At 34.4% G+C, this 23,173-nt stretch overlaps 1 protein-coding gene across 1 annotated transcript in view; it reads left to right on the top strand.

The window, feature by feature from the left end:
* LOC106460134 (transformation/transcription domain-associated protein-like) overlaps positions 1-23,173 on the top strand; it is a 262,616-nt gene that overhangs the window by 10,915 nt on the left and 228,528 nt on the right. Inside the window, exon 3 of the mRNA XM_022386785.1 lies at positions 5,409-5,458. Within this exon, the coding sequence (XP_022242493.1) occupies positions 5,409-5,458 (50 nt within the window). The remainder of the gene's footprint in view (positions 1-5,408; positions 5,459-23,173) is intronic.

The following is a 23,173-nucleotide window of genomic DNA, read 5'->3' as shown; positions in this document are numbered from 1 at the left end:
TCTGTTGGTTAGATAATATTATCTCAAACTGACAAACTCAATGGAACAAAAGTGATTGTTTTCTCATTTTGTTTCAGAAATTTTCAATTGATTATGTAGAGAAAACTTAAGCAAAGTAACAATAGAGAATTTTTGGTGGAGGCTAAAAAGCATTGTAAAAATATATATATGTGATATATGACTTGACTTTAAACAAAATTAATCTCTATGAATTTACCACATTTTAGCCTGTAAGACACCAATTTATTAAGGAAATACTTTTGCCATTATAAACAAACTTTAACATCAAATAAGAGATTAAATTTAAAGAGAAAACAAAATGTGAAACTGTATTCAATTATGCTATAATTTGGTACCTAATGGGTTAATGGTGTTTATTTTTCATAATTGTTACTCACCTCTTTCTTCACAACAAAGAACTATTATATCATGTAACTGCTATGAATTGTTTTGTGCATGCCACAAGCCTTGAATGAAGCTCCCACCCTTATATATATATTAACATGTACTGCATTAGCCTGTGATGAAATCATTATTATACTATAGCTCTCCACTAATAGGAGTGTGATACACGCTCTAAGTACAATAATCCCCATGAGCACTAGCATTTGAACAAAGACTTACTCTTTCCTTGGCTTATTTTGTTCAAATGTGTCTTTGTTAGAGCAAAAAAAAAACATTGGCTTTGTAGATCATCTGGATTATTGTAGTATTTCCATTTTTCTGACATCTCCCAAGGCTTTACCATTCCTCAACAGGAATCATCCAATATTTTAATGGCAACTGGATTCACTCTGATTGCCAGTGATATTACTGCCTTGTCATTCAATGGGTTTCACCAATCTTGTTTTCATGCTTGATTTTAGTTCCCTCTTCCCAATGAGAATCAGGTAATCCCATCCTCATCCTTCAGTGCTTGGATTACTTGGTCTTTTGTTTTCTTTTTCTCCAGTTGTTTTTACTGGATCTTGGGCTTCCTTGTTGCATGAGCCTCCATTGCTTGAGTCTGTTCTTTCATCTTGGAGATCTTCTCTGTTTTCTTCTTTTACTCTCTCTCACTCTCCATTTGCTCATCTTCATTTCCTACATACTCAGTTTCTTTGGTATCTTTCCACACTTCATCTTCTTTTCATGGCTTTATATTGCAACCCTGCCAGCTTTACATGTGGAAATTTGCACATATGTGTTTTTTCACCCTGCCTGAGATTTTCTTCTTTCATTAATAAAGAAAATTAAAAGTGTTTCTAGTTTTTTTTTGTTTTGTTTTTGTGAGGTCCAGGGGAACCCACTAAGTTTATCATCCTCTACAATCTCATGGGGTCAATGCCTCTCCTTATCCTAGTCTTCTTGTTTCTATCCAATGTCCCCTCCCCTTCTATGAAGGCTGGCCATCATGGGTCTTGGATGCAACTTGTGGGAGCTCAGTCCACCTACTGTTTCATTTCTTACATCCACTGACAGGGAGGCACTCTGCTTCCCTTGCTCTAGACATTCTCTTTTGGACCCACAACCCCCTCATTTGGTTGTTGATCTATCATGTCTCAGAAGCTTAGGGCTGTGGTAGTGGATTGAATGTTTCACCTCGATAGAGATTGGTAAAGTAATCAATTTATCAAAGGTAGTGTTTCTACTTAGTTCTGTTTTCGATTATTGCAATAATTGATTAATTGAAATAACTGAAATAACATAAATACTATCTTTGATAGGTTGTTTATGCAGAGTATTCATAATGAATCTAAGTTTCAAATGGACGGCAACTGTCATTTGTAGAAACCTAAAAATACAGTTGCTGTCCATTTGAAACTTATATTCATTTATTTATGTTTTTAAGGTCATCACTTTTTAGCACAGCTTAAGTTATTTTCTTTTTTCAAAACTGATTTAGCTTTTATTATAGATAGTACAGGGTTTTCTCCTAGGAACTTTATGTAATGCTTAATATATTTCTAAATGATAATAAGGTACCTTTTGGTTCATCTAGGCCATCCTATTCAATAAATTAAAGACTAAAAACTCAAAGCCAGTCTTTATCATTAGTTTGTCCTTAAGGGCAACCACTCAGTTAGAAAAATAAAGCTAATTTTGTTGAAGATTACTCCTACCATGCCAAAATTTACCAATTTGCCATTATATATGAAAAGTTGATGATGCATCAACACTAAAAATTCCTTTAGTAGTCTTAAACACCTCAATCAGATCCCTCTAACTCTTCTGTTTTCTATAGAAAATAAGTTCAGAGATCTTACCTATCCTTGTAAGACAACCTTTCCATCCCAGGTATCATACTTGTAACCCTCCTATTTCAACAATTCTATGTTTTTTCTGAGGTAAGGAGCCAAGAACTGAACACAGTACTCCAAATGTGGCCTAACCATTGAGCTGTACAATGATTTTATAAATATTTTAAACTTGTATGAAACACTTCTGTAGATATAACCTAGAATCATATTTTCCTTGCCACTAGCAACAGCATATTGCTTGTATAGCATTAGAGACTGATAAACCAGAACACCAAGATCTTTCTCTTCAACACTGTTAAAGTTATTTTCCTCAAAATTATAGTTATAATTAAAATTGTAATATCCCAAATGCATTACCTTTCATTTTCAATGACGAGGAACCCACTTTGAGACTAATAATGCATGGAAACGGCTTGAATGGTTAATGAAGAAAAACTTTAATATAAGTTTAACATAACAGCAAATGTTATAGTTAAAAGCCATCTGTTATTTGAATGCCCAAATCATCCAAATCCTTTTGTAAAACAACAGCATCATCCTCACAATCAGCAGCACCCAAAACTTTAAATAATCTATTGACCATTCCTTTATATATGACATTTATATAAATCAAAAAGAGCAAAAGTCCCAACACTTATCCCTGAGGTACCTCACTTGTGAAATTAATCCAGTTTGATTGGACTTCATATATAACAACCCTCTGCTTTCTTCAATCCAGCCAGATTTCAATCCAGTGAGCTGTAGTATAGATATTGCTAATATATAAATTAAGTTTATAGCATCCAGTCTTTTTCTTTGTGGAGATATGAACAAGAAAGTCAAACCTACATGCTATGCCCTCTTATCACTTTCTTCTTTTAATATATGTCAGTAATTCTCTCTGACACTTGTTGTTGGATTATTTATAACCAATAGAAAGATAAGATTTCAGTTTACTGATTTCCCTATAAGATTAGCTCATTCTTTTGGAAAGTTTTGACTTAAGCGGCCTACAGATTCATTGTTGCTATTGCCCAGGTAAGGGTATTATTTTAATCCACTTATTTCTTAGTTGGAAAGCCAGTTAAGTTATAAGTTTTAGGTCATTACATTTTTTGTTTGCTTTTATTTAGTTTTCTTAGTTGTATATTTGAAATAAGTAAAGCTAATTTAATGTACTCCTGCCATTGTTACAAAAATAGAGTTAAGTTTTGTCAGGAGGCTGAGATAAAACAAACAAACAAGAGTCCATAATTAAGTAATACATTTCTTGTCTTTTAAGTATATTGTTTGTTATAAAGTAAGTTAAATGTAAAAATTCAGAAACTTAGGTTAGATAAAAAAACATAAATTAAAAAAAATTAAATACTGACATTTCTCTGTAAGGTATACATGTGAGCTCCTTGTGCATTATTTAACTTAATATTCTGTTTACCATAATTCGAACTATGCACTCAGTTGGTGATTTATAACAATTACACAGGTTTAGCAGTGGTTTAAAGAGCAATAAAACAATAAAATTAAATGAAAACAGATGTAAACTGTTATGAGCCTGAGGCTGTTGGAGATAAATAATTGTAATTTTTTGTTACAGTGTGCAGTCATTTTAGAAAGAAAAAAGAGTATTTTAGATTTATTCCATTTTTGTTGTTTTTGTTATGATTATAAGGCTGGACAAATGGACCAAGCCCATATAGTGTTAGGATTGGGGTAATAACAGATGAAATATAAAGTACTACTAGAATAAAACAACTTAATATTCATTTAGGAGGTTTCAGAGATCATGCTAATGAAATTTGAAAACTGTAAGATGACAAAAAGTACTTTTATTGTAAACATGAAAATTACCTTTCACTCAGACTAGTCAGAATATGAGTCAGACTGACCAAAGTAAATTTAGAGATTAATCTTTAGCAGCAATTTTTTATGTACAACATACTTGTAATGTCTACTAAGATCTTAAAGTTTTGTAAGATACACTAAGTAAATTTGGAATCATGGTAAATATTAATTTTCTTGTATGGACTTGGTCCAATAGACTAATCTCATGTACTTAGGGTTAAAAGATATAACTAAATTGTTTATATTTTATCTCTCTCACATACTTGTTGTAAGTTGAAATTTCTCCAAACTCACCATTAAGCCTGCTTGAAGCCAAAGGAATTATCTGTTTTCTTCATAGCATCATGCTTGGTTAAACAATGTGGATTGTTTTGACTTACTGTCAAATAGGACTTGATTTGGTGGAATTAAAAAGCTTTATGTATAAACTATTCAAATTATATTATGCAGTGAAGTTATAGTGCACCAGCATCAATAATGAGTATGGGAGGACAAAAGGAATATACATGTAGCTTGGTGAAGAAAGTTACCATTAAACACAACAAATGATCTTTGTTGTTTTTTTTCAAAAGTACCTGAGGGAAAATAGAAAGATTGTGTTGATAAGAAGATCATTAGTACCACTAGTAACATAGGATAAATAATGATAAAATATGGTTAGCTACTTACAAATTATTTTGTTTTAATGTTTGGTTAGCTTAGAATACATTTTTTTCAATTTGTAGAAGCCTGTGTCAGTTATAGTTTAATATAATAAATATACATTTATTACATAAATCAATACATGTTTTGTTTCTTGTTTTTGGTAGCTTATGCATTGAAAAAAGTTTCCAATTCATACTAATGTCTGGATTAATGATTGTGAGTTAAAAATAATTTGAAAATTATAGTTATCTCATATTCTAAATCAATAGGTTTTTATCACTTGCTTTTCAAGAGGTATCCACTTAACTTATAAACAATATGAAGTTTTCGAACAGTTATTTGTTGTGTTTATTTCTGTACAAAGTTTTATCTCTAACAGTGAGACATGATCACACACAATGTTTAAGGTACTGAAACTTCATAGATTTTTATAATTTTCTCTTTATAACTATCACATGGTAAAACTTACATAACGACTTGGTAATCCTGTGAATGCTAGTTTCCCTTGTTACAGTAGGCAACAATGTAAGATGCTAAATTAATCTTGAAATTGCTTGATTTTGAATAAAAAAAAAATGTACAAGCACTGAATATATATATATATATTTGGCAGAATACAAGTTCTATCATTAAGAATGAATATCTGTTTTCTTCCCATATAAAATAACATCAGTACTAACATGAATAAAATGTATTTAACAGAGGATGAAAATAAATTGAAAGCTGCTCAAGAACTAAGTGAAGACTTAGAGGTAAGCTGAACTCATTTTTCTGGATCAATATTTGGTCAATATTAATGTAGAATAATGTGGGAGTAATCAACTTGTATAATAGGGAGGTGGAGTATTTCACATATTTTGTATAGTATGTGTATATCATAGTGTGATGTATAAATATATCACCTTGTATACATTTCACTAGATATTGTATTGTAAGTTGTTTATTTTACAAGTTATTTTTTGTTCTCAGTAAACAAAACTATACAAAGGGTATATTATTCCTATGTAGATGAATCTTGTCAAATACAAAATTGAACTGCAGATATGTTGTTTTTGTAAATGTTTTGTTTCTTATTTTGTGCTAAAATTGTCTAAAAATAGTGAATTTTTGAATTGGTGATATAAAAAAATTATAAAGTTCAATTAATGCACTTTTTGTTTTACAACTCCATGCTTGTAAAGCTAATAAAATCATAAGTATCATCTAAAAGCTGGAATTATTTACCTTTTTTTTTACAATCTATTTGTCATAAAGCTTCCTTTGATAGATTTTTAATTTCTAAACTTTTAGTTATTAAATCACAATCATAGCTTCAGGGCCATATCCAGGATTTTGGTCTGATGGTGGTGGGTAGGATATACCCCCAAAAAATACCCCCCCCCCCAAAAAAAAGAAAAGAACAACAAAAATATTACCTCTCTCAGCACTTTTTTTTGTTTACAGTTTAATTCTTTTTCCTTTCTGGAAAAATGAACTCTGATATTTTAACAATTTCAATGGGGGGAAGCCCCATTACAAAAATACAGTATATTTAAAATATAAGTACAGTTTACAAACAAACAAATAATTTGTCTTTGGTCCTGCCTAGTTTTTAATTTTCATATTCTATGTAAAGATAATAAATTAATTTTATCAGCCCCCTTGCTTATTTATTTATTTGGTTGCTTTTCATTTTACAGAAATGCCTGCTAGTAATCGAACACTGGTCTTTACAGTATACCTCACTCTGGCATCAGCTTAAGTAGTTAGTGTGGATCTTTATATTAGTTTAATGATATGTATATTATTGAAAATTTCTATATTGGAAAAGTGGACTAACATATGTGATATATTGGCATATCATGTATTTTATACCTTCTCAGTTGCTAAATAATTATTCAAATTTTCAGTGTTGTAGGTCTATTTTTATTATATATAACATAAGTCAAGGGAACTAAGTTCCTCTCATTTTGGCTATTCATGGTCACATGTGTTTTTACTTTATAAGAGATCACTTAGTATGAACTATGCTATGAATAAAAGTAGTGATATGGCATTTTTCACCCCTTATTGACATGAAAGTGGCCCTCAGTTACATAGATAGCATGTTTGAAGGGAGAGTGTTGTGTATGTAATGTTTTTGTTTTGTTTGAAGCATACCCACATGAAGTATCTTTGTTTTTGTTAAGCATTTTAATAGAAATGTACTTTGTGTGTTGAATACATCACATGTATTTGTAGACACACATAGAAATTCCAAATTTTGCTGAGACTCGCCAAGGTTCGTCAAACACATAAATTGGTGAGAGACCATAAATAAAAATCTCTCCCAAGCCAATTTAATTTTTTTTGTCATTCTTTACACTTGATGTCCAGTCTCTTTTCTTTCATTAAGACTTGGATGTAGGCAGATACAATGTGGCATTGCTCTGCAAAAGGATATCTGTTAGATCCTTCTGTTGTTTTTTTATTCCTACAGTCTACTCTTAGGGATATTAAGTCAATTTGAGAAAAACCACAAAGTAGGTAGGAAGGAGAAATTTTGTTTAACTGATTATGGATACTGTTATTGCAGAGGTCTGTTTTCTCTGGTCAAGTGTCCTGTTACCCATGCTCTTCAGACTTTTGTACTTTTGAGTTAGAACTTTACTAAGGAATGTAATTTTCTGGGCAAAGGACTTATGGTCGAAAGGAAGATATAGCTGCTTGAGAGGAGTAGTTGTAAGGGGAAATCATCAGGTCTAGGGAAAGCCCTATTCTGGATGTCAAATTTTAAAGATGCTGGAAAAGTCTCTGACAAACATCCTCCTCCCTTTGACCAGTGCCCAAGGAAGGATGATCATCACTATCTGGAGCAAACAGAGTGATTGAGGAAGTTCTCTCCATAAAGTTGGTCTTTAGCACACATGAGGCACAGTCAACTGAGGATTATCATAGTGGTGCACAGAGGATGAGGCCAAGACTGATAGAGGTATCTCTATAGGACCCCTAAGTGAATATCAACCAGAGTAGAGCTGCTCTGGTCAGTACCACCACTCATCAAGAAGAGCCCAGGGATGCCATTAGTGGATGATTTTCCCAACAGCAAATAAAACAGGTGAAGCTTTTGATTTGTGGGGTAGCTTTGAGCCTTTTCAGGCAGCAGTGCCTACTGCTAGGGCAACTACTGGTCATAATGGATCCTGGAGTTGCACTGAACCACTTGGTGAGGTACTGCAAATACTCTGCCATTCCATGGCATAGAAACAAGGATCTAGCACTTGTCTGAATACATGGACTTATTGCACCAGCCCATCCCACCATATCCCTGGTGGTCACAATGCATCTACATGGCATAACCCATGGGGTTGAGGATGAGAAGTTTATGCCGAGATCACAAGCACTTGTGAGAGAAGTGAAGCAGATCTCACCTCCAATCATTAAGTGAATGGCAATGTAGAAGTTGGATGCAGGTCACTGTCTGAAATGGATCAACTGAAGCAGGTGATGCAGTGCCTAACATCTGAGTTTTGGGACTGGGGCACAGTTACCACCTTAGCTGCCATGATACTTTTACCTTGTAAAAAACTGAACTATCCATTTAACCGAGTTTAATTGAAGTCTCAAATGAGTGGTCTATCTAAGAGCTTGGGTGCTTACATGGGTGATGAGTGCCGGCTGTTGAAGAAAACCTATTCATCAGATTGCGACATTATGGTGGAAACAGAGTGATTACTAAGCAAATTGAAGCAACACTACTTTGGAGTGAAAAAATTCTCATCCTCACTCAGGCAATGCCCACCATAATGAGATTTCAAGTGGTAACTTTGAACAAGTTGCAAGAAGAGAAAAAGCTCATAGCAGCAGCAAACACATTTCAGCATTGCATCATGATAACACTGGTATCTAGTGATCAGGCATGATCTTTTACCCCACTTGGCCTCCATTCAACTCCAAGCTACTGGGGTGTATAAATATACCATGCTTTTCTATCCTCTTGTATTAATATAGTATCTATTTTGAAGTTATCAGTTTTTTCTGATTATGTGCAGTTTTGATGTAACACACAGTCAAGAAAGTCCTTAAGCTAATTTTATTCTAGCTGCCTTTATTCTTTGTCATTCTGTTGAGATCAGCATCTGTTCTTCCCATAGATGGAATGGCTGTAATACAAGAATATAAACAGTTTTCTTCAGTGGCAGTCCAGGTGATATATTTGTTATGTTTAAGTTACAGCCTAATCAGTTGTGTAAAGAAGTTATCTGATCCAGTAGAAGCCACACTCTGTGTCCGTAAAGCAAGTACCCATACTGTCTTTGTGAATTGATAAAGATTGTTGTTTACTTGTATTGTTATGTGATATTCGAATGTTTTCTGTATATATGACTTCAGCAGACATCATCCGAAGAAAGATATAGGCCAGAAAAGTTGTGCCAAATTGAAGTTTTCCTGGTTTTTATTGTCATCCTATTAGTATTTTTTTCTTTCTTAAGCTTTGTCCTAGATCTTCCGTGCATTTTGTTTTTATATATTTTTTGTGTCTGTATAAAGCAAAGTATATTAGGGTATCAAGGGTTGACCAATGCTTAATAGGTGCAGCAGAGCCAACAAAAGGCAATAAACAATACTGATATAGTTACGAGAAACTAACAGCACCCAAGTTGGGCCTACCACCGACTTTGGGGAATTCAACGTGAGGCCTGCACTGAAAGATTTGATGGTAAGCCCAGCTTGCTCAGGACTAGGTAAGTCTTGGTATGTGCCTGGCAGAGTACAAAGATGAGAGATATGGGTTTGTGATCTTTTGGTGTATGAGGTGCTCTGAGCAAAACTACCACTCAGTCCAGTCAGCATCAACTTCATTATAATGAATGAAGGAGTAACTCCCAAAGTGTTAATCATCATATTCATCAGCTAGGGATCTCCTACTGTATGAATTTTCATCACTATTATTTCAACTACCAGGATCAGGAAATTCAGTGAGTGGACAGGTTTTTCCCATATGGCAAGAAAATGATTTATTTCATGCATGGACTCTAACCAAGTTGCATGTCATTGATGCCCTAGTCTTTGTCCATAGTGAAACATTGTATACATGGACATCCTGTTACTTCTTCTTCCACATACGCTTATACAGTACACTGTTCCTGGGTCCAGTCTTACTGACACTGGATGTCTTTTTTATATGTGGATCATAAGTTTACCTGTTGCACAGTTGAAAGTGACTTGTTCTGTGAATGTCAGAGACAGAATGAGGAATTGAAGGATCTAGATCTAGCATGGGTGTTCATGAAGATGTGCTATACCATTGTTATCAATCACTGAACCATTGTTTGCATTCTTTGTTACAGCTAATGGTGCTTAGTACTTTGAGACCCAATATTCTCCAGGCTTTACATAACACAAAGACTGGAGGGCATTGAGGTGAAACTTGCATTTGTGTAAACATTTGGTGGTGGTTCAGTTGGCCATGTTCAAAATGTGATGTTTGGTGCTGATGTATGGCATGTGCCACCCAGAGATAAAGTTGTCCTAAACTGTGTAAACTCCAGGAGAGATTTCTTCCTTGCAGAGAATAGCCTTAGATATCACTTCCTCTCCCATAAATAGAACAAGGTCACCTGCATATCATTGTCTACTTGATGAATGGGCTTAAACTTATCCCTTGATTAATACTTCAGTACAATTGTCAGCTGATGCATTGACTGAGCACTGGATAGCCTAGTTTGGAGCACCTGAAGAGATCCACACAGATCAGGGGAGTTAACTTTAAAGGAACCCAGAGAGTGACCAGTGTTTTAGCTTTCTAGGTAGTAGAGTAGAGATCAGCATAGTACTTTTTTCTTTTTTGTCTATGACATCCTCACCCCTAATCATGCACCAGTTGCACTACTTACTTATCTCTCAATAAAGAACCTGATATCCACCTTCTTCAATTTGTAATAAATTAAAACATGCATGCAATCGTTCTTGGTGGCTTATAATCAAAATATCCCGAATTTAACTGTAGAAAAACTAACCGTAAAGGTAATATTCTTCATGCTTTTATTGAAAACAATGACTTGTTATCAATGACAACACATCACAATGGCTCACAAGACATTCTTGACCTTGCAATTATTTCACAGTTGCTCATCCCTCACACAAATAACTTTAAAGTTCTAGAACACATCAGAGGCAATCACAACCCCATCTCATTTACCGTGAATATCAATCCTCGCAACGTAACATCAACCCCACATCCAAAAATGTTTGACTTCACAAGAGCAAATTGGGACCAAGTAAAACTAACTACTGATTCACTCTTACCTGACATTAAAACATCAGCCAATTGCTCACAAGATATCGATAATTACACTTCAGAAATTTCAAATGCAATCAGCAAAGCAATTGAAAGCACCATTCTGACAGAAAAATCTAAATATCAATCACTGGCTGTTAACTACAAAAATCCATAACCTCATAAAAAATAGAAGGTGCTTGTGCAGAGAATTCATTCAGACAAGAGACACAAATCTCAAATCCTTAATGAATAACACAAATAACCAAATCAAAGAACTTATTGCAACACAGCATAAGGAAAGCTGGCAAAGTTTCTATCAATCAATAGACAACAGCAGGCAAGATTCCGCTAAATTCTGGAAAAAGTTCAAAGTAGTTTGCAATGACAAATCCACTCAGACAAACCACACAATAAATCATAAACAACATCACAGCAACCACAGACGAAGAGAAAGCCAAACTCTTCAGTGACTATTACTCCATGGTCTTCACCAATCCCAACATAAATTATTTTAATAATGATCATTATGCCAAAGTAAATAATTATGTTCAAGATAATGTTGACATGTTCACGCCTACTTTTCCAGTGTGCATCTAGTCCAACAACCCATGCTCAGAAAACAACATCGCAAGACCTTTCACCAAAGCCAAAAGCCACATTAAACAACTAAACAAATACTGCCCCAGGAGAGAATGGTATCAGAAACATAATTTTAAAAAAATGCTTCCGATGCACTCATAAACGCTGTTTAACTTATCTCTAATATCAGGTTATCTCCTGACAATATGGAAATCTTCAACAATCAGTATCATCCCCCAAAAAAGTAATGACCCTAGCATCCCAAGCAACTACCAACCAATAAGCTTGCTAAATACCATAGGCAAATTAGTGGAGAAAATAATCACAACAAGACTGCTTTATTACAAAGAATCCAAAAAGCTCCTTTCCAACACACAAAACTTGTCACGTAAACAAACAATTGATCACTTAGCCAGGTTAACAGAATCAGTACATAAAGGGTTTAATCGTAATCAAGTAGCAATCATCGTTTTCCTGGATGTCAGGAAAGCTTTCGATTCCATTTGGCACAATGGCCTTAGATATAAATTATGTAACTATAAAATTCCTACCCTAATTATTAGATGGATTGCAAGCTTCCTAACTAATAGAACCACTAAAGTTAAGATAAATAACATGTCACTTTCATTCCCACTTAAAGCTGGGGTTCCTCAAGGCTCAGTATTAAGCCTGTTATTCTACACATTATTTTTAAATGACATAAATTTTTCGAAGACTCCCAAAATAAAAGCTTCCCATTATGCAGATGACATCATTGTATGGACACGTCATGTGATCCCCTACTAGCAGCAAACAAAATACAAGCAACACTGAACCACATAGTCACGTGGTGCAACACTTGGCGCATGCTTCTTAACCCATATAAAACTCAAACCATTATTTTCAACCATAAGCTTAAGCAAAACATGAACAAAATCAAGAATGTTAAACTCAGTTTATATGACATGCAAATAAAATTTTCAAGCCAAGTAAAATTTCTAGGTTTAACCTTTAATAAAAAAGCTAACATGGAACACACGTGCATCAGAAATTATAATCAAAGCACAACAACGGATAAACTATCTAAAAACATTGGCGGTTACGCTAAAGGCTCCAATGCAAAAACAATAATGATAACATACAACATCTACATAAGACCCATTCTGGAATATGGATGCCTGATAACATGTAACATGCCACAATATATTTACAATAAACTTGAATCAATCCAACTAAAAGCAATTCTCATTGCCCACTGTCTCCCTGTCTACACCCTATAAAATAAGCAAATCAATGACATTACAAACATGCTTCTCAACCCTAGCAAACAAGTATTATGATAAATCCAAAAACAGAAATAATCTATACACAAAACTTGCCAATATTGTTGAAACACCAGCCTCATGGAACAAATACATCTCTCCCCTAAACCACATCACCTCACAAAATGAACAACACTCACTCTAGCAACCACCTTGAGCATTTTTACCTTGTGCCCCCCTTCTATTTTTCAGGTTAACAACCGGAACGAACAATGGACCAACGTGTTTGCCATTTATGTGTGTGAAGTAATGTAATTGTAATGACATATCCATTTAAATTGTTACATGTTCTAGTGTTATATTTATTATGTCAATGTTTATTGTTTATTTTTTAAGGTGATTTATGAATTGTACAATCCATTTAATGTTAATCTTTACATTAGTTATCTGTACCTGTCTTTGTGTTGCAATAAACTATAGTTCTGGACTTGTGTCCTTTCTGGGACAAGGTGCACTGGCCCTCAGGGGACAGGCTGTGGGGGTCTGGATGCAGTGCTCGTGACTAGTTGATCAATCATCAGGCTCAAAGCTCCAATCCAAGTCTCTTCAAATCATCTTCACTTGAAGTCTTCTTCACGGCTTTAACCGGTTTCCCTGTTTGACAAATTGGTAGATAAAAGACATAAATTCTAAATCCATTCAAATTATTATAAGCCAAGACAGGGGGTGAAGAGACATTGTAATTATATCTGAACACCCCTAGGTTTATTCACAAAACCTAAAATAACTACCAAGATTATCATAATCAATTTTATAAAGTTTTGGGTGTGGTGAAGAGGTGCACTTTGCTTTATCACCCCCAGTCTGATGGTTTAGTAGAGCAGGTAATTCAAACTTCCGAGAGTATTCTTGTTAAGATTTTTAATCCCAACCAAACTAACTACGGTGAACACTTAAAATATGTCATTATAGCATATTGTGCAAGTGAGTGGAAATCAACAAGTTGTTTGTCAAACATATTCATGTTCAGACAGGAATTCTTGCTGCTTGTAGATGTGATTTATGGTCTACCCCAGAATTTCGACAATAATTTGGCAGTGGTTTAGGTCTACCTTATTTGATGAACATGAGTATGCATTGCAGCAGCTAGAAAAACTGCCATATGATAGAAGAGGAGCTATCATAAGATAGTGAAGGAATAAATCAACCAGTGTGGAGATTGGATGTAGTTTTGGTACATGCTGGCCACACAGAAGATGCTTGGCTTCATTTGGACAGGACCTCATCTTCTATGCTCAGTTGCTTCATGGATGTATGAGATATAGTAGTCAAAGGGTGCAGGAAAGTATGTTATACATGTTTACCATCTGCTTCTGTATATTACTAATGAACATATCATAAATTAACTTGACCAAGAATAAGAGGATGAAACCAGTGATTAAGAGGAGGATGAGAGCAATGTGTTATCCCATTCTGACCCAGAAGATGAAGGAAATTACAGTCTAATGTACACAAAAGAAAATCAGTTTTTTACTTAAGTAATATTACTAAAGACTTGTTTGTGAATTTATGAAACCTTTATTGAGTAATTTTTATTTTCATATCAAATAAAATAACTTTTCAGTTGCATATATAACATGTATATATATGTAATTATATTATTTCCTCATAATTGCTTAAATTTTAAATATTTTTGTTAAAAATAAATAATAACTAAATAAATAATTACATAAAAGCAATAATTTTTATTATTTACGGTGTTTGTGAAATTGGAATTCACAAAATAGTTTGTGTAGATTTAACATGTATTTTAACACACAAAAAAAACATATCAATCACTAGAATAAACTACTGCACTTTATTGACTTTCTAAGTAAGTAAGGAGCAGTTTTTATCTCCATCAACAGCAATAAGTCATTGTGGAAACCCTTGATGGCATAAGGTGCTCCTGGTAGATTCATGTCACATCCACAGCACATGATTTTGTAGTTGTAACATAAGCCAAATTTTTTCACTAATCTGGTTGTCTAGAAACATAATGCATGGAACTTTCAAATATTTATTTTAGAACACAAAATATAGAAAGTTACTAGAATAGAATGCTGTAATTTGTTTGGTTTTCTAAGTAAGCTATAGATATCTTAAAACAATTCTGTTACTCCTTGGATGAGCAACTTTGCTGAACACAAATTAAGCACTTCTCAACTACTGTTTTTCACTACTAAATTCCAAAGGATGGTTGTAAGCTTGATATATAGAAGAATTTGCTCTTTCTAATGATTATAAACATGTCCACCAACCTTGTAAAGTTGATTAGATTTCTAGCTGAAAAGAGAGAGAGGTTTAAGAGGCTTCTCTGGTGGGTTTCATGCTCTTGCTTGTAATTATGTGGAATTTGTGTTTCTAATTGGTTGGAGACATTAGAAGCCTATTATTGATGTTATAAAAATCTGAAATGGAGAATTCGGTGAGCAAATGTAGATTGAGAATTTTTTTTAACATTTTTCTTTTTAAGTTGAGAAATTAATATTTTGATATTATAGAAATTGAATTATAAACTACACTTTGATGGCTAGTTTATTGATGTGAATTAAAAATAGTTATTTAATTAAATTTGAATGTAACACCATAAAGTTTGTGACTTACACAAAAGGGACATTCCCATACATAAAGGATTAAGAAACATATGAATGGTCACAAGGGATTTGATCTGAATGTTAAAAATTTGTGATATGAAAGTAACTATGATTACTGTCTTGTAAGGTGTTATTCAAAGATACAGAAAACCTGTAATTTTCATTGATACTAATGAGAGAATGTTTAAATTTTTGGCTTTGAAATATTCAGTAAATAGTGAATTTTTCATGGAAGTATAAGAGTAACAAAGTGACTCACCATATATCTAAAAGAAAACACAGTTTTACTTGCTGTTTTTCTTGAGTGTGTGAAATAAATAGTATTAAATGACATTCACAAACAGTAGTTTGGATGTCATAACAATGTAAACTTGATGTACCAAATGTTTTATTGTGATGAAATATTTTATAAGTATACATTTTTCTAAATATTTTCTTAGCATTATTTCAGTACAAGATGCATGAAAATTCAGGCTGTAAGTGTTCAAAGAGGGGGACAGAAAGTAACATTTGCATGGTAATACTTCGAAAAACTGCAACTAGCTAGTTAATCTTGCAACTGAAAAAAAGTCCCTAAGGAGAGAGACTTAAACATTAATGGACTCTAATGGTCAAAATAAGGGTTGTTGTCACCTAATTAAAGTCACAGGAATGGTAACAGGGGTGAGAACCTGTATAAGGTATTGGTCAAGCAGCAAACCAATGAAATCTGGGGACTGAGAAGTTCACAGATGTTGGGGATACATGTTCTACATGTGAATAGGATGTGAGTACATATGAAATCAGTAAAAATGTCATTTGACCAAGTTAACCCATAAATTACCCTCTCTATAGGTATTTTTAGAAAAGAATAATTGTTATAATTGGGCAATTATGACTATTTCTGTATTTACACCTGGGGAACTTCTGACCAATTAGAATTCATCTGAAGTTATATTTTCATTCTGGACTTTTGTTATTTAAGATCAAATTCATGACTCTTCTAATTATTTTGTTCTTAAAAAAAACAATGGTGACTTTATTTGTCATCTATGCTGTAACCTTCATGTCATTTTTGAGCTACATAATTGTAGGCCAATATGATGGGTATCAATATACATAGGACTTCATATCTTGTGAACCCCCAAGACTTCTGGTGCTGGCCAGGTGTTTGATGCAGCAGAGCGCATGGATGAAGGTGAATTACTTGTGGAAGCATCTGACATTTGGGACCTCTTTGCATCAGTGGTTGGACTAACCCCAAATTTTATCAGAACCGGATAGCCCTTTTTACCTCAAACTGACCAATAGAAACAAGGTCTGCCTTGTATGTAGAGGCTCCAGCTGTGGAGATGCCTTCAGACCAAACGACGCTGGCAGAATGAAACCCGCAGATGGCCCAAAGGTTGAAGACATCCCCCCAAACCTTCTACCCCCGCTGAAGAAGGAGCTGTGATGGTCAGCAAAACATCAAAGTTGCTTATATTTATGCTGCTTTCTCATTTTTTTTATTTATCTTGTGTGTAACATGCTTTAAGAGTTTAATTTCTAGCTTCAGTGTTGAAGTGTAGTTTTCGTAATTGTGACTTGCCTATTGTACGATGTTAAAGAGTTATTTTAATACACTTAAAGTGATGTTTAGCTTTCTACTTTTGATTCTATATTGAAAGGTATTTATTATGAACTGTATTTTGTCTTTTTCTATTGTATTGCAGTATTCTGTGATGAAGGGTAAGAGAAAATTATCACAGTCCTTAACCAGGATTGTGTTAACTCCCCCCCCCCCTCTGGGGGGGGGGCAAAATATTGCACTTGGGTCCATATATGTGTCTGCCTGTTTGTGTTTCTATGTACATATCTCAAAAACTAATAGACTGATGTTCACAAAAATTTTACACAAGATTGGCAGTCAATATGGGACAGTTCTCTCAAAAATTTGGTCTGGATCTAGATTTTTTATTGTTTTTCTTTTATAATGGGGAAATAAAACATTTTTGTGGTTTGGGATTAATAACTCTCCAAAGTGTGATTGGATTTGAACCAAATTTCATGGGCAAATCACACTACAAAAAGTGATCTGGATTGTAGATCATTCTGGACCTGAGAAGGATTTTCTGAGTTTTCGAAGGTGAAATTTGACATTATCCAATATAAATGCATGCAGTCTAGAAAAGGAACGACAGGGTGAGGGTATGCAATCTCTTTGATTGCTCTTGTTGTTTTTGATTTTAGTGTTAAAATTAATTGCTGGCATGAGGAAAGGATGGTATATGAACATACCAAACATTTCTATTTACTTTTATTAATATAATATCCATTCTGAATTTACTAGCTATTTCTGAGTATGCACATGCTTAGATGTATTTGAAATAGATATTGACATTTGATTGTTCGACAAAGTTTTTACTCTTTGCCATCTCAGGCATGATAAGTGTATGACAATTTGAAATGTTTATTCAATGAAGGTTTTACTCTTTATGATAAACTTACATGCCTAAGATGGGCAGTGAGTATGCATAATTTTCACATAATGTGTTAAGATAGTCATTAAAGTGATTTCATTCTTGCTACCTTTATTCCTTGTTATTTTATTGAGGTCACACCAAAAAAGAAGGCAAAAAAATGCAGCACATCTTGTAAGAATATAGAGAGTCCTTGTCCTTCAGTACTACTTCAAGTGTTTTTGAATTGTCTGGAATAAAAACTATGGAAGAGTGTACACAGTATTGTTTAACAAGTAACTGAGGAGTAAATAAATCTTTTGTTGTTTTTAAATGTTGCATATATGATACATTTTCATGTACGAAGCATAGGATTAAGAATAGGAATTAATTATAAATTATTGTGCTTGAATGCTCTTTCTTGATAATGGTTTTCGAGACAAATTTTAAAGTCAATTTTGTCTGTTAGTTCTAACTATATTTCAGCAGTTTAACTCAAACAATTTTTACATTTTTTGTCATTTTCTGACATTTATTTAATGGAATTCATGAAGAAAAAAATGTTCATATTTTCATTTCTGCACAGCTGCAAAGAGTTGCTTGTAAACCAAACAACTCACTTGTTGATTCTTTTAGAATTTTTCTGCCCACCCCAAAGAATAACTGTTTTTGCTTAGAACTTATGACTCATTGAGAATATACTATCCATTTTTATTTTTAAGTAATTCTCTTAGTTTTGTAAAAGGCCATGGTTGAAAACTTATTATGGTGCCATATAAATTGGTTTTGGACATTTACTAATGAAACACAGCTTTGAAAACAGCTAAAAAGAAAGCTTGAATGTGATTGGATAGAGTAAGAATGAGACTATCACATAACAGTAGAGTAAATATATTGGTTTGAGAGTTGTTTTTTGTATAGTTTCTCTAAACATTCTTTTCCTTTTGAATTGAGAAAGTATTTGTGTGTTAAATTATATGTGTTTAAAAGCTACAGAAACTATCTTCAGTCAAATGATATCGGATAGCTTGAGGTAAAGTAACCTTATACAGTTTAGAGATGGGTTGAATAAAGAAAACTTTATTAGAACTGTAAGAAAGTTTACAGGTATATAATGTTTGAAGAAGGTTTCATCATCATCATCAAGTCAACTAATTTACCTAGACACAGGTTTATATAAGTAAATCACATGACTGGATATTGTTTAAGGCTGAATTTAAGTATTTTGTTGATTTTGGTTCTTAGTTTAGAATTACAATATTTTCTTTTGAATAGATACACTATGGTTTTATTGAGTTTTAATGTTTATAAACATGTTTTTTATATTTAAATTATGCTCACCAAATAAAATAATCATCAAATCGATAACGTTAGTTAAATGTACAATTTAGGGAATATAGTGGGTGAGTGCAAAATATTCTGATGACTCAAATCTTTGTTGAATATTATTTTTATGTTTATCCTATTCAAACAACATACATAAATAAATTGGCTAACTGGCTACTTGTTTATTCCTAACTGTAATCATGATATGTTTTAATCAAAAATGTTATTACCTTAATTGTTGATTTTGTTCTTTAATTATTAATTTATTTGATTTACAAAAGGTCAGTGTGAGATTACTATATATTTTTAAAAACAAATATAATGGTTTGGTTGTATTTAGTTAATTTATTCATTCAATTCATTTGCCAAGTAGGGAATACCCATATTATCTTTAAAAAAGAAATGTGACAAAATATTCTGAGTAGACAAAAAATATGTTGTTTTTGCAAAAGGAATAATACTATGATATAATAATAATGCAGTGTTTGCAAAAGTTAAGAATCTAGTGCACCCACCCTTTTTTAGCTTGTATGAGGTGAGAGGTGTAGAGGGCATATGCTAAGTGATTAAATTAAAGTAATCAATTAATGAAATAGTCACTTCCAAAACACTTACTTACACTCACATTTTAGCTTTATTCTGAAGAAAGTATCTTGATTAGTTTGTTGTTGGGATCTTTTGGAGAGAGATGCCTTGCTGGAGGGAGTTCACCTTCCTGCTTCTGCCCTTAGAGATCTCAGAGAAGCTCCTTTTCACAGACGGTCTGTTTTTGCTGGTATTCCCAATTCAATGGAATCTCGAGTGGTCTTGGTCCATCTCCACTCTTCCATTTCTACTCTAACATCTGTACTGTCCCAAAAGTCTTATGCAAGACAGTTTCCTGAATCTCCCATTCGAGTTTCCAGATCTATGGCTTTGGTGTCACTATTCATTGGAACAAAAGGGTGTATTCTGACCTTTCTTGTCTCAATCGCTTCCTCCAACCTCCTCGCTTTACAATGGAATTGTTTCTTTCTCTTCACTGGTGCTTCTCAACCAGTCTATGGAGGACAAAATTCAATGTTGCTGATGCCTACCTTCATATTCCGATTGAATAGTACTCATGATGCTATCTTCACTTCATGCATGACAACCAGGTTTTTAAGATTTGTGCTCTTCCATTCTTTCTTGCATCTTGCTCCGTACATTTTTTGCCACATATTCAGATCCTTTTCACATCATCTTCACTCATTGGGCATTCACACTCACCATTGTATGGACAACTGGCTTCTTTTCACCCCTCCTGCCACTTTGCAGAACTTCACACTCAAACTCTGTTATCAGAAGCTGCAAGAGCTAGGTTTCTTATCAAACAAGAAAAAGTCTATTTTTACTCCTTGTCCATTTAGGTGTGTTTTTCAATTCCAAACTATGTCAGGCCCAACCTTCTCTTTTATGCCTTCAAGCCATGGAATGGGTAATTCTTCAAATACCTTTGCTACCAGTATGTGCAGTTTTATCTCTTTTAGTGATGTGGGCATTCTTGGATTCATTAATTCCTTTAAGTCAGGCTCACACGCAGTTTGCAAGATCTTAGCTGATGGTTAGACAGGGACAATACGACAGTTCGTATCCCTCTACTACCCCCCCACATCCAGAGATATATCTTTTCCAAAATGCTTCTCTCCAAGGCTGGGGTGCATATATAGAGAATGTGGAATTTAAAGGCCTTTGGACAGAAGAGGAAACATCTCTTCACATCAATCTATTAGAACTTCTAGCAGTTCAATGAGTTATGACTTCGGGTCTCAAATTGTGGCGAGGGAAGGTAGTAATACTTCATTGAGACAATTCCACAGTTGACTCATATATTTCAAAGCAAGTGAGCACTCACTCCAGATCTCTTTGCTTTTGAACATTGGATTTTCTCTTTTGGATGCACACACATCAGATTGTTCTCCTTGTTTGTCATGTTCCAGGTGTAATGACTTTAGTGGCTGATCAGTTCTCTTGTCCCACTAGAGCTCTCCCATGGAAGGGATGCTTCATTCTCAAGTTTTTGTTGGATCTGCTCTCATCTTGGAAGACCCAGGATAGATGTTTTTGCCACACACTCTAATGCTCAGCTCCTGTTCTTCTGGTTTCTTGCACCTCACCCTCTGGCTTTAGGTGTAGATGTTCTCAGCCAGGATTGGTTGGGTCTTAATCTTTACGTGTTTCCTCCAATTTGTCTGTTATCCAAGGTTCTTGCACTGATTTGCTTTACAACCTGTCAAGTTCTTTTGATAGCACAACATTGACCGGGTCAGCTTTGATTTCTACTCCGATAGTATCTTCAGGAGCATCAACCTCTTCTCCTTCCTTTCTGGCTATATCTGTTATGTCAGCCTCAGTTGAATATTTGCCTTCTGGCTGTCAGCGTTCTTTGACTTCATGCCTAGTTCTTAGGGGATCCATTGCACAACATCAGGTATTGACTTCCCAGGTAGCATCCTTGTTAACGCTGCCCATTTGGCATTTTTCTTTGGAGGCTTATCAACAAAAATGTTTAACTTATCATCAGTAGTCTTTCAGACATGGGTTTAACCCTTCTCATCTCATTGTGCCGTATTTCTCTCAGTTTCTGACATGGTTATTCAACAGAGGTTTAGCATCTTCATCTATTGCCCTTTATAAAGCTGCTTTATTGGCTTACCTTTTGTTTTATTAAGAGAAGAACAATGTTTATGTCCCTGGTTTTGTTACTGCTTCTGAAATCATTTCAGGTTATCCGTTCTCGTCGTTCTTTCCAGGTTTCTAATTGGGATATCACAGTGGTTCTCCATGCCTTATCTTGTCCACCTATTGAATCTTTGGGGTCATGTTCACTATATCACTCTCACTTAAGACTTATTTTCATCTGTGATTGACTAGTGGGTGTCAATGTTCAGATGTGTTTGGGCTTCATGTTCACAGGACTATTTTTACCATTCCACTTATGTTCAGTTGTATACAGAAAGGTCTTTTCTGTCCAAAACTTCAGTAGCTAGAGAAGGATATAAGGATTTCTCTCCTATTCATATTCACTCCATTTCACAATTATATGACTGCTCGGATCCGGATTGTCTTTTATGCCCAATTCAGGCTTGCATCACTGTTTGTTTTTCCACTGGGATCCTACGGTGTCACATGAATTATCCTCCCTGTCACTTTGATAGGTTGGATTTATTAGTTGGTTTGTATAACTTACTTTGGGATATCATTGAAGGAGCAGAGACTGTGACATATCTCAGTGTCCCTCGCACTTCAGTAGTGTCACCCACTGGAGGAATTTGTGCAGGCAGGTATGTGGACCACACGTAACACCTTTATATTGCACTATTTACATGATATAATGGTTTCCTTCTCGGATGGGTTTCAGCTACCCCTTATTGATGTTCTACACGCCCCAGCTCAATTGTGACAGAGGTGTGTTATTTCACTTCTTCTGTGTTATTCTGTTCCTTTTCAATGACCCTCTTGTCATTATCATTTGGATCCAACTCAGTGGTGAGTATTGCCTGGTCAGTTATGCTTTTTCGAAATGTGCACTAGCTACCAGTAGCCTAATAAGTAAAATTTGTAGTACCAACAAACTCTGTTGGAATGGGATGTTGCATAAGGCATAAAAGGATTTTTGCCTTCCCTGCTGACCTCTGGATTGAATAAATCATAGTTGACTTGCTTTTCCAAATAAGGAACATGGTTCGCCTACTGCACCGTCTCCGGAGCATAATTTCTCGGGACTCCCCAACACGAATCCCCCCCCCCCCTCCATTTCTGAATCTTAACCACTCTCAGTTCCCAGTTGCTGGAATGGTGGACAGAGGTCTGTTCCTCCTGAGTGATTTTTTGAACACTTTATTCTGCTCAACCCTTTCGAGATGGGTCACGGGTGAAAGGCCATTTCATCTCATTTGTGGACTTGCATTCAAAATTTTATTGAACTATTATTTCATGAATTTATATTAATAACTTTGGTATGAAATTGTAGATTATAATTCAAATTTTAGCGCTATATATATTA

This window comes from Limulus polyphemus, unplaced genomic scaffold, assembly GCF_000517525.1.
Source record: "Limulus polyphemus unplaced genomic scaffold, Limulus_polyphemus-2.1.2 Scaffold716, whole genome shotgun sequence".
NCBI lineage: Eukaryota > Metazoa > Arthropoda > Merostomata > Xiphosura > Limulidae > Limulus > Limulus polyphemus.
This window is presented reverse-complemented; position numbering and strand designations above follow the sequence as displayed.